Source organism: Vanellus vanellus (assembly GCF_965231255.1).
Source record: "Vanellus vanellus genome assembly, chromosome: 1".
Classification (NCBI taxonomy): Eukaryota; Metazoa; Chordata; class Aves; order Charadriiformes; family Charadriidae; genus Vanellus; species Vanellus vanellus.
In genome coordinates, this window is record NC_138905.1 from 103,368,494 (window position 1) to 103,380,426 (window position 11,933).

The 11,933-nt window shown below is 49.5% G+C and overlaps 1 protein-coding gene across 1 annotated transcript in view; it reads right to left on the reverse strand.

Annotated features, from left to right (window-relative positions):
* Positions 1 to 10,512, reverse strand: part of MPZL1 (myelin protein zero like 1) — a gene marked incomplete at its 5' end in the record, with an annotated part of 41,734 nt that extends 31,222 nt beyond the window's left edge. Inside the window, one exon of the mRNA XM_082498414.1 lies at positions 10,377 to 10,512. Within this exon, the coding sequence (XP_082354540.1) occupies positions 10,377 to 10,512 (136 nt within the window). The remainder of the gene's footprint in view (positions 1 to 10,376) is intronic.
* Positions 10,513 to 11,933: the final 1,421 nt, after the last annotated feature.

Below are 11,933 nucleotides of genomic sequence, written 5' to 3' on the forward strand. Positions count from 1 at the left end.
TTATGATCTGGTGGCAATTACAGAGACATGGTGGGACAGCTCACATGACTGGAATGTGGTCATGGGTGGCTATGTCCTTTTCAGGAAAGACAGGCCAGCCAGGCGAGGTGGTGGAGTTGCCCTTTACGTGAGAGAGCAACTACAATGTACCAAGTACTGTCCATGTGCAGTTGAGGAGCAAGTTGAGAGTCTGTGGGTGAGGATTAAGGGACAGGCTGGCAGGGGTGACACTGTTGTGGGTGTCTATTACAGGCCACCAGATCAGGGGGAGGAAGTTGATGAGGCCTTCTATGGGCAGCTGAGAGTGGCCTCACAGTCACAGGCCCTGGTTGTCGTGGGGGATTTTAACTTTCCGGATGTTTGCTGGAAGGACTACTCAGCCAGTCAGCCTCAGTCTAGGAGGTTCCTCCAATGCATTGATGACAACTTTCTGATGCAAATGGTGGAGGAGCCGACTAGGAGAGGTGCACTGCTGGATCTCGTCCTCACTAACAAGGAGGGTCTGGTGCAAGGAGTAAAGGTTGAAGGCTGCCTTGGCTGCAGCGACCATGAGATGGTGGAGTTCATGATCTCGGCTGGTGGAAGCAGAATAGCAAGCAGAATTGCAACCCTGGACTTCAGCAGGGCAAACTTTGGCCTTTTCAAACAATTACTAGGGGAAATCCCGTGGACAAAGCTGAAGGTAAAGGTGCCCAGGATAGCTGGTCAGCATTCAGGGACTGCTTCTACCAAGCTCAAGATCAGAGCATCCCGACACGTAGGAAGTCAAGGAAGGGAGCCAGGAGACCTGTGTGGCTAAACAGGGAACTGCTTGGCAAGCTCAAGTGGAAGAAGAGAGTTTATAGATCATGGAAGGAGGGGCTGACCGCTTGGGAAGAGTACAGGGCTGCTGTCAGGGGATGTAGAGAGGCAACTAGGAAAGCTAAGGCCTCCTTAGAGTTAAACCTGGCAAGAGGGGTCAAGGACAACAGGAAGAGCTTTTTCAAATACATGGCAGATAAAACTAACACCAGAGGCAATGTAGGCCCACTACTGAATGGGGTGGGTGCCCTGGTGACAGAAGATAGAGAGAAGGCAGAACTACTGAATGCCTTCTTTGTCTCTGTCTACTCTGTCGGGGGCTGTCCTGAGGAGTCCTGTTCCGCTGAGACCCCAGATGAAGATGAAGTCAAGTCAATGGATGAGTTTGCCTTAGTCGATGAGGACTGGGTCAGAGACCAGTTAAGCAACCTGGACATCCATAAATCCATGGGTCCAGATGGGATGCACCAGCGGGTGCTGAAGGAGCTGTCTGAAGTCATTGCTGGACCACTCTCCACCATCTTTACCAAGTCTTGGGAAACGGGCGAGGTGCCTGAGGACTGGAGGAAAGCAAATGTCACTCCAGTCTTCAAAAAGGGCAAGAAGGAGGACCCGGGTAACTATAGACCGGTCAGCCTCACCTCCATCCCTGGGAAACTGATGGAACAGCTTATCCTTGGTGCCCTCTCAAGGCATATCAAGGATAAGAGGGTCATTAGGGGCAGTCAGCATGGCTTTTCCAAGGGGAAGTCATGCTTGACCAACCTCATAGCCTTTTATGAGGAAATAACGAGGTGGATGGATGATGGCAGAGCGGTAGATGTGGTCTACCTTGACTTCAGTAAAGCATTTGACACGGTCTCCCACAGCATCCTCATGGATAAACTGAGGAAGTGTGGACTGGATGATCGGATAGTTAGGTGGACTGCGAACTGGCTGAAGGAGAGGAGCCAGAGAATCGTAGTCAATGGGGCAGAGTCCAGTTGGAGGCCGGTAAGCAGTGGAGTGCCTCAAGGGTCGGTACTGGGGCCCATATTATTCAATATATTCATCAATGATTTAGATGAGGGAATTGAGTGTACTATCAGCAAGTTTGCTGATGACACTAAGCTAGGAGGAGTGGCTGACACGCCAGAGGGCTGTGCTGCCATCCAGAGAGACTTGGACAGGCTGGAGATTTGGGCAGGGAATAACTTAATGAAATACAACAAGGGAAAGTGTAGGGTCCTACATCTGGGCAGAAACAACCCCAGGTTCCAGTATAGGATGGGGAGCTACCTGTTAGAGAGCAGTGTAGAGGAAAGGGACCTGGGGGTCCTGGTGGACAGCAGGATGACCATGAGCCAGCACTGTGCCCTTGTGGCCAAGAAGGCCAATGGCATCCTGGGCTGTATTAGAAGGGGGGTGGTTAGTAGATCGAGAGAGGTCCTCCTTCCCCTCTACTCTGCCCTGGTGAGACCACATCTGGAATATTGTGTCCAGTTCTGGGCCCCTCAGTTCAAGAAGGACAGAGAGCTGCTGGAGAGAGTCCAGCGTAGGGCAACTAAGATGATTAAGGGAGTGGAGCATCTCCCTTATGAGGAAAGACTGAGGGAGCTGGGTCTCTTTAGTTTGGAGAAGAGGAGACTGAGGGGTGATCTTATTAGCGTTTATAAATATATAAAGGGGGAATGTCATGAGGATGGAGCCAGGCTCTTCTCAGTAGCGACCAGTGATAGGACAAGGGGTAATGGATTCAAGCTGGAACACAAGAGGTTCCACTTAAATTTGAGAAGAAACTTCTTCTCAGTGAGGGTGACAGAGCACTGGAACAGGCTGCCCAGGGAGGTTGTGGAGTCTCCTTCTCTGGAGACATTCAAAACTCGCCTGGACGCCTTCCTGTGCAACCTCATCTAGGTGTTCCTGCTCCGACAGGGGGATTGGACTAGATGATCTTTTGAGGTCCCTTCCAATCCCTAGCATACTGTGATACTGTGATACTGTGAAATTAGAGTATTAAAGATCAGAAGTTGTAGACAAAAAAAAACACAACACAACAACCAAACAACAAAAAACCCCACCCAATACGTATACAGTAGAGAAGGACACATCACTGGCTGGACAAAAGCTTCCCTCTAGGTCAGCACTGATTATTAGTACTATTTTAAGTGAAACTGTGTTAAAAATACCAGTCATGTTGCCAACTGCTGATGGCATGCAGCATCTTTTTGACAAAATCTAGCATTAGCAGCGTGGAAACTACCAATTTCCAAAACAAACAAGGCAGGAGAATTTAAGATGTGGATATGCAAATTTCATGACAAGGTACAGTGCAAAAGGCTACATATTAAACATATGTAAGAAACTGCCCTTCCCACCCCTCCCTTTTACAATAATCAATCCACAAAGTTGCAACCAACTCAATGACAACAAATCTATATACACCAAGAAACATTTACAGAAGACACACTTCGAACCATCCAAGGTATTAGCAGTATCTCAGTACCAGTCACTCCCACCTGTCATCATTCCTGACCCAGCATTGTGTCCATCTCTTGCCAAGCATTGGTCACCAGCCTGAAAGGTGAACACAGGGTTTTTTCCTACATACGGAGGGACCCGATTAAAACCTGTTAAATAAAATCCCATCACTTAACAGAGCAAGGAGATAGAGACAGATATGATGATTACCCTCCTCAGATAACAGGGTACTCAGCCACATGGCCAATCTGTTCTGGTGTGACTAGAGACTTACTTTCAGCAGTTCAAGCATATCTGAAGCTCTCTGAGGACCAGATCCCTTACTCCTCCACTGACTGCTGAACGCCTGCAGCCAGCTCTGGCACCTCACCACAGCAACCTTACACTTACTTGCTAACCAAACTTGCTAACTTACTTGCTGAGCAAACTCATAACTAGCTATAACCTGCAGTAGCACAACCACAAAACCAGAAGAAAAACCCCACGCTACATATTTCAAAGTGTTGTTTCACAAGAATTTGTCAGTGGTGGTGCCAATTTAAATAGCTCCCATGCCCACTTATAACATAACGAATCTGACCAGGAACTAATCCATGTTCAAAACGGCCCTTTTTCCATTGTTTTCTTTTAAACCAGACCAACACCCTAACCCCGTCCACTGTACACCATATTTGTACAACAACTTAGCAAGGTTACGAAGCACTGAGTAGGAGCTGCTTCAGCTGGCTCCTTTGTCCACATCTGTGTTGACTTTGTGTAGCAGCAGGGTATGCAGCACCTCCACGCAGCCACCATCTCAACACCTTCCAGGCTAAAAGAGTCAAGCAATCCTGTAAGGCCTCAATCAGAAAACTTCAAGACATAGTGACCAGTCAGATTTTAAAAATCCTGCTGCACATATGGCTTTATAGAATTTATTACCAAGAGGGAGCCTTGTTCATCACCTTTCACTTGCACGCATTACAAAAACAAGTTACTGACGAGCGTAACAGACAGCTAGCAGCCAACTGATGATAAACACCTCCAGTGCTGGCCATTTCACCTACCTGGAGTTCACCTCCCCTGATTTACCTCTGCATCATGAAGTGAAAGTACTTAGGAAAGTGCCACCAACCACCACCCACACAACTGCTGCACTGCCCAGAGTTTAACCCTCCCTTAAGGATCAGAACCTCCGTCTGATTTTGAGCCCTGAAGGTAGGGTATAACCAATGTTTCAGAGCAAGCTCCCTTAATACCCTTTAACGTCATGCGTGTAAAGCATTACCAAATCTACTACAGAGCATCTTTTTCCACAGAGTTGGAGGTAAGAGAGTTCACGAGAACAACCAGCCTTCCTGTTTTCCTTATGCACTTTAAGCCAAAACCTAGCAGCAGCACCAACTGGAAAGTGCTAACTTAATAGCTACATAAAATGCAGGAGCTGAAAAGCACAGTGGCAAAAAGGGAACAATATACAAGGGTTGCGGGCTAACCCCAGTGGGCAGCTCAGCCACAACCCAGCCGCTCACTCACTCCCCCCAGCAGGATGGGGGAGAGAATCAGAAGGGTAAAAGCGAGAAAACTTGCGGCTTGAGATAAAGAAGTTTTAATAGGTAAAGCAAAAACTTTCATTCGCTGCTTCCCATCAGCAGACAGGTGTTCAGCCACCTCCAGGAAAGCAGGGCTCCACCAGGTGTAACAGTGACTTGGGAAGACAAAACCACTGTAACTCGGAACAGCCAACAGCGCCCCTTCCTTCTTCTTCCCCCTCAGCTTTTATGGCTGAGCACGACGTCCTGTGATCTGGGATATCCCTCTGGTCAGTTGAGGTCTTCTGTTCCAGCTGTGTCCCCTCCCAACTCCTCGTGCACCCCCAGCCTCCTCACTGGTGGGGCAGGGCGAGAAGCAGAAAAGGTCTTGGTGCTGTGTAAGCCGGTGTAAAACACTGGTGTGTTATCAAGTCTGTTTTCATCACAAATCCGAAACATAGCACCATACAAACTACTATGGAGAAAATTAACTCTATCCCAGCCAAAAAGAGTACCAATACATCTACTAGATATAAACACTTTCAATTAAAAAAAAAAAAAAAGGCTTATTCTGGACAAGTTACAGAATGGGCCTGACATTTTAAAGATAAAAGAGATGAGGAAAAAAATAATAATCAGTGGAACTAGGGGAAATCACCTGGCTGAAGCGCTATCTTTCAACCAGCTCAGACAGCAAACAATACTATGTTAACACTGCCTCAAGATGCATACCCAGAGCACTCGTGCTATGGGCACAACTTACTGCTAAACTCTAGTCTGAGTAAACGCTTGCTCTAAGTAACTGCTGTTTTGAGATAACAGTAAATCACTGGAGTTCTCCAAGCCTCCTCACCAGCAGCAAAGCCTGTTCAGAACTTTTTGTCCCCTCCTGCCACAGCTGCCTCTTACAGAGGAGGCTGGCATTGTGCTAATCACTGCATGCGCAGTCACACTAACGCAGATCAGCAAAATAATGAAGATAAACAAACCACACAAAAAATGACACAAACCATAAGGATGTAAATGTTTTCATACCCAGACCTTACAGCTTTCTGATGTATTCCTAGGATATCCTGAGTTAGCATTCAATAGTTCAAAAAAAAATATTCTTTTGCATACAAGACTGCTAACTTTGTTAATTTCGTATCACACTCAGAATTCCCACTATGGGTGCTAATAATAAGCTTTAGATAGATGACTTCATGATGACCTATATAGCACCTCTCTAGCAAAATAATAATTCTTTAGAAACTATTCAGATTAAAATCTTTCAAGCCAAACAGTACAAGATGTCTGCCTTGTAAAACTAGGTTTCATTTATTTGGTCTTCCATCTAGACTCATGGTACCTTGTATGGTACACAGGATATTCACCATCTACCATTATCAGTCAGGATAAAATAAGTCCACAGACAGACAGTGGAATTGCTGCTTAAAGCAAACAATTGCAGTTCAGGCAACAAGCAAAAGAGCCACGCACATCGTTATTTACACGGAGGCAGAGGACTGTGGGGTGGCTGGAGTCATGGAGAACCTAGCCATTTTACAAGGTGGCACTAAACCACATTTTATCACCAAAATATTAAGCTATAGTCTTTTCAACATATTCAAGAACTTCTTGCTGCTGCAAGCATGGTGACCTGCGCAGCAGTCCCACCTGCAACCCAACCAGCAGAGAGAAGAGTTTAATCCATCTCATCATCTTTTCCCTTTGCAGAATCCACTTAGTGCTGCAGGCAAGGAAGTTGTCTTACCTGCAGCATCAGTGGGGCTCAGCTTAAAAAAACTAACAGCTTCTGACGGGGTGAATATAGCAATTCTGACTAAACTTAGCACAAATACAAAGTGAGCATTGCAACCCTGACTTACACTGTTATTTTCATGAAACATTTCAAGCAGCAACTGAAATGTGGAGGTGAGCTCAAAGCAGTAACAGGCACTTGAGCTATTTCACCTCCCAATGCTCCTCTGCCTGTTACTGACGTGTGTGTGTGTGTGTGTGTGTGTGTGTGTGTGTATAAAAGGGACAGGAGAAGGGGAGAAAAAAAAAAAGATCAGGCTTTGTTGGCATCAAAAAGAATAGCAGAAGTATCAGTATTATTCTATCTGGCAGTGTCTAGATATTCTTTAAGACTTTCAGAAGCAATCATGCACCACCCTCATGTTAAACACAGACACAATATCACTTTAAGTGATACCTACGTGGCTTACCAATTCAGGATTGCAAAATAATCCATTTTGTTGATACTCTTGACTAGCTGTCCAAAGCTCACCCACCCATACAAGACATTATACCTAGATTAACTACTTATGCCACAAATGTCCACAGTATCACAATCAGTATGTTTGACAATAATCCTTCATTCTTACAAATAAATGAAGCAATCGGGTTTTCAGATGACTGAGCATAAACAAGCAAGATGAACTTCTAATGCATGCATACAGGTGCACACAAGAAAATAAGCTTAAAACCCATTATCTGTACTTAGCTGTGAAGCAGCAGTTACCTGCATGGCTTGGTGAAGCAGACTGTACAACACAGCCCCCCAGGTAACGTTTCTGTCTCTCTACTGGTTATTGGCCACGGGAAACAGGTCTGCCATGAAGCACATGAAGAGGCAGAAGAAGAGCCACAAGCCACGGCAGCCAAGCCATGCAGCACGTTACCCAGCCACACGCCACATCATAACAATTGAGCAGCAACAGCCCTCTGAAAACGCCGCTTCTTCCCGTGCCCTTTTGCTTGGCAGCTTTTGATTTCTGAACCTCTCACTAGATGAAAATCCAGCACAAGGAAAGGAGAACAGAAAGAGGGTCCTTGGAAAACAGCAGGAATGAGAACAACACAGACAAGCTGAAAGACAAAGTATTCATTACACAAGACTCCTTACAACCCCAAACTCTAGAGGAGGTCATCTTTTCCCTACCAGTCACCAAGCTACTTTGCACATGCAAAAGAGGTGAAGAGCCTTCATACTGGTTACTTACTCCCGTGCAAAGATGTAAACCTTTGCCCTGGTTTGAGATAGAATAAAACCAATTTTCTTTTCAGTAATTTTACTTTTCAGTTAAGTCTCTCTGACTGCGCTCTGAAATTAACAGCATATTTTTCAGACAGTGTCAGCTTCTAGCAGTAATAATGTCTGATGTTTATAGTTAATACCAAGGAACTTATGCAGAGAGGCTCTTGCTTATATTTATTGCTATAATACCCAAGGGCAGCTAACTTTGTTACGTGCCACATTGGAGGGCTGGAAAAGAGTAGCGGGGTCCCACCTGCGGGGAGGAGCGGACAGGACAGGTGACCCACAACTGACTAACAGGGTATTCCATCCCATCTGCCTCACGCTCAGTATAAAAGCTGAAGGATCAAAGGGGTCAGGTCATCTTCTTCAATGGCTGGCGTCCGAGGAGAACTCTGTCTATTAATCTGCCTTTAATCCCAATCTGTGGGTTCCTGAATCCAGTTCCCATCCATCGTTGAGTCCAGTCTGCGACTTTCCCAGTGCCTGCCAATGACATGATCCTCATCCTGGGAGCTCAATATTGATTTTTTACTTATTTCATTATTTTCCTCTTATTATCTTTTTATTAATATTTCATTTTAGATGGTTTAGTTTTTTTTCAACTCACAAGTGTGTCTCTCTCCCCCCTTCTGGGAAGGGAGAGGGGCTAATAGAGAATTTCTGTCATTCGTTTAGTGGCCAGCGCAGCCTAAACCTTGACAACCTTGTGCCAACTACACACATGAACAAAAAAAAAGAGTGCCTTTCTAAAGCAGATGGGGGGATTGAGGATGTGCAGTCTAAGCACAGAGAGGAAAAGCGAACATGGGAGTAACTTCTGATTTGAGGTTAGAAAAAAATCAACAGTTGTAGAGATGGGAACAGAAACACAGTCCAGCACAGGTAAGACAGTGATTTCAACACCCATTTATTCCTTTAAATTGCAATCTCACTTTTTAGGTAGTCTCCACCCCAGGGATGGTCTCTTCCAAAAGAGTATCTTGTAGCTTTGCTTGGTTTTAAGATACTATATTTGGTTACATACCTCAGACTTTATAGAATGATCTACTACTCCCAGCTACCCATAGGATTACGGTAGTTGTACCTTTTGTTGTGGTCAGAGGAAATATGTACTCTTTCTTCTCCTATCTCCATACTTATTTTCAAATAACTTAGTTTTACTGTAAGCTATGTATACGTCATATCTACCTACTTAATTCTAAATATTAAGGCTGTCTCCGTAGATATACAGCAAGTCTTCGCAATCTCTACTTAAGTTTACTGCAAAATACAGTAATCTTAACAAATCCAAACAACAGAGCTATTTGGAAATAAGTTTTAAGTTTCTCACCACTCGGCACAGTTCCTTATTAAACTTCTTTCCATATGGACTTACAGTTTTACACAGTTTTCCAAACAGATGATCTGAGAAGGCATCGGGCTTCTTCCACGATTCCTATTAACTTACTTTGCAAAGTTTTATCCACTAAGCAAGTATTGCTAACCAAGGGTATTTTCAGATGACATACCGTCATGCTTCACCCCTGGCATCTACACACACAGAGCTACCGTGGGAAATGCGTACGATCCTTTCATTTCGGAATGGCACGTTAAACACAGAACTCTTTGCCCTGTAAGAGTATATAAGCCACAGGGAAGTTAAGCATTATCCTTGCCAATTGCACCGCTCCACTGCCTTGTACTTACTCTCCATCTACACGAGTCATAAGCACTTCATTTTGGCCGATGTAATTACCCCTCCCACCAAATACTTCACCACTAACCAAACCAAAGGTGTTTCCGAAGTCCACTGACCACCGCCTCAGCGTCCCCACTTGACGGTCACCTGCACCCTGCACTCTCTGCCTCTCCTCAACAAAGATGACCCACGTCCTCTGACTTAATAACAACCGACCCAGGGAAAACGGGCAAGCGCCGCTGCCACGGGCTGGTTGCCCACGCATACACCCCTGTCTCCCATGGCACCCCCGGGCCCCACCCACGCCGCCACCTCGGTGCGGCCCGGCCCGCCTCCACTCCCTCCCTTCCCCCAGGAAGGGGACGTGGCTCCTTGTCCCCACGCCACCCCGCTGTCCCGCGTGGGCCAGGCCTGCCGCCGGCGCTCGGGGAGGGGGGCGCGCAGGATCCCACGCCCAAGCGGGAAACGCGCCCACCACGCCGGCCCGCGCCCCGCCGACTGAGGCGGAGGAGCGGGGGGGGGGGGCGGTTCTGAACCGGCTGGGTCGGGAACGGCAACGCCGTACCATGCTCGCCGAATCGGCCTCCGTTTCAGTAACCCGGCGACGACGATCGGGAACGGCGTTTTTAAGGGACACGCCGGCCGGCTCACCGGGAGTCCTCATCCCCTCCTCCAGCCCCCCCCTCCCGCCCGGGGCGAGGTAGGGGCTGGGGAAGGGCCCCCAAGGGCCCGGCCGCGCCTCCACCTGCCGGGCCGAGCCCACTCTCCCGAACGTGGCCGAGCGCGGGGGGCCCCCGCCGGGCCCGACCCAGCCCCCCACCACCGCCGCATCAAGATCCGCCCAGGCTAAGAGCGCAGTCCCGCGGGAGAAGCGGTAGCCGGCCGGCCCGCACTCACTCACCGGCGGTCAGCGCGGCGGCGGCGGCGGCCAGCAACCACGCCGAGCAGGGGAGCCGCCCGGGAGCGGCAACCGCCGGGCGGCCCGCGGTGCCTGCGGCCGCTGCCATCTTCCTACCGCCACCTCCCCGCGCCCCCATTGTCCGCCCCCGGCCGCGGGCCCGCCCCCCCGCGCCCCCCAGCCCCTTTCCCTCGCCGGGATAGGGCCCCGCCGCTGTCACTCGCACACACCTCCTGCCTTCCCCCTCGCCCCCGCCCCGCTCCTGCCCCGCTCCTGCCCGAGGATTGGTCAAAAGAGAGATCCGTCAAGTGGGGACGCCCTATCCGAGCAGGGAACGCACTAGCCCGCCCCTCAAGCCGGGCACGTAGCTGGCTCCCCCTCCCCGGGAGTTGTTGCAGGGGCGCTGTCGAGGGTGTGGCGGGCGCGCCGGAGCTGCCCCCGGTTCAATGCAGCCCGGGGCGGGGGGGAAGGCCTGGAAGCGCCGGGTCTGGCCGCTGACAAACGCTGCGGCCCCTGCAGACAGTAGGAGGAGCCCGTGCCGGCGCGGTGCGTACGGCCGCAGCCTGCCTGCCATCAGCCTGCCGTCATCGCGCCCACGGGGCGACCCGCTGGCTGCCGTGCCCCCGCAGGGACGCAGCGGGGGAGCCCGCGGCAGTCGAGTGCCCTCTCCTCAGGTTGTGGTGCTGCCCGAGTTAACCGCCTGCGTGGAAAGATCATCCGAGTGCCTTCGGTGGCATCTGCCTGTTGTGCGTCAGAAAATACAATAACCGACAGTGGGGCAGGCGGGAGTTGTGCCTTTGTAGGTCAGGATCCACCCAGGAGCTGTGGGGCTGTCGCTGTTGGGGCCGGCGAGGAGCACGGCGGAGCTCAGCTGCTGTGGCAGCACAGCATGGCGGCTAGGGTGAGGTTCCTGCCCTGCGTTCACCTGGCATGGTTTTCCAAAGAGAAACAGCAGCGGGAGTAGGCTGCGGCCCTTGTTCGGTGCCCCAGCCTCTGGTGGGCATTGGCAGAAGAGTTTGCCCCCACCTCTGGATGCACCTTACGGTGCCAGCTGACAAGTGTGCACCCCGAGGGCTTGTCCCAAGCTGCCGGGGAAGTGGGAGAGGGCTGCCGTGTGCACGGATGAGGGTGGGTTCCCTCCACCTCCACCGACATCCTTCTTGTCCTCCCCTGTTACCTCAGAGAGCCTGTTTTGTTGTGTGTTGCCTGTAAGCACAGGCTCCTTCAGAAGCTCTCCTGCTGTGTTGATTGTATAACCACCTTTGCTTTTCGCCTGAAAATGCCTGCTTCAGAGTTTTTGGGAAGCCCTTTGCAGATGTTTCTTCATTAAAATACATAGCTTGGCAAAAGAAGTTGCCCAAAGTTAGCCATATCACAAGGCTATTGCTCACTGCGTCCATGGGACTGCAGAGACCTGCAATGTACTCCATTCGCTCCTGCCCAGTGCTTCGTGGATGCTGGTCCTCTCCCAGCTGCATGTGCCACCACAGTTTCTCTGCCACTCTCCCGCCACCTAATCACATCTGCAGATGAAAGAGGCCATGAGAAAGCCCTGCTACC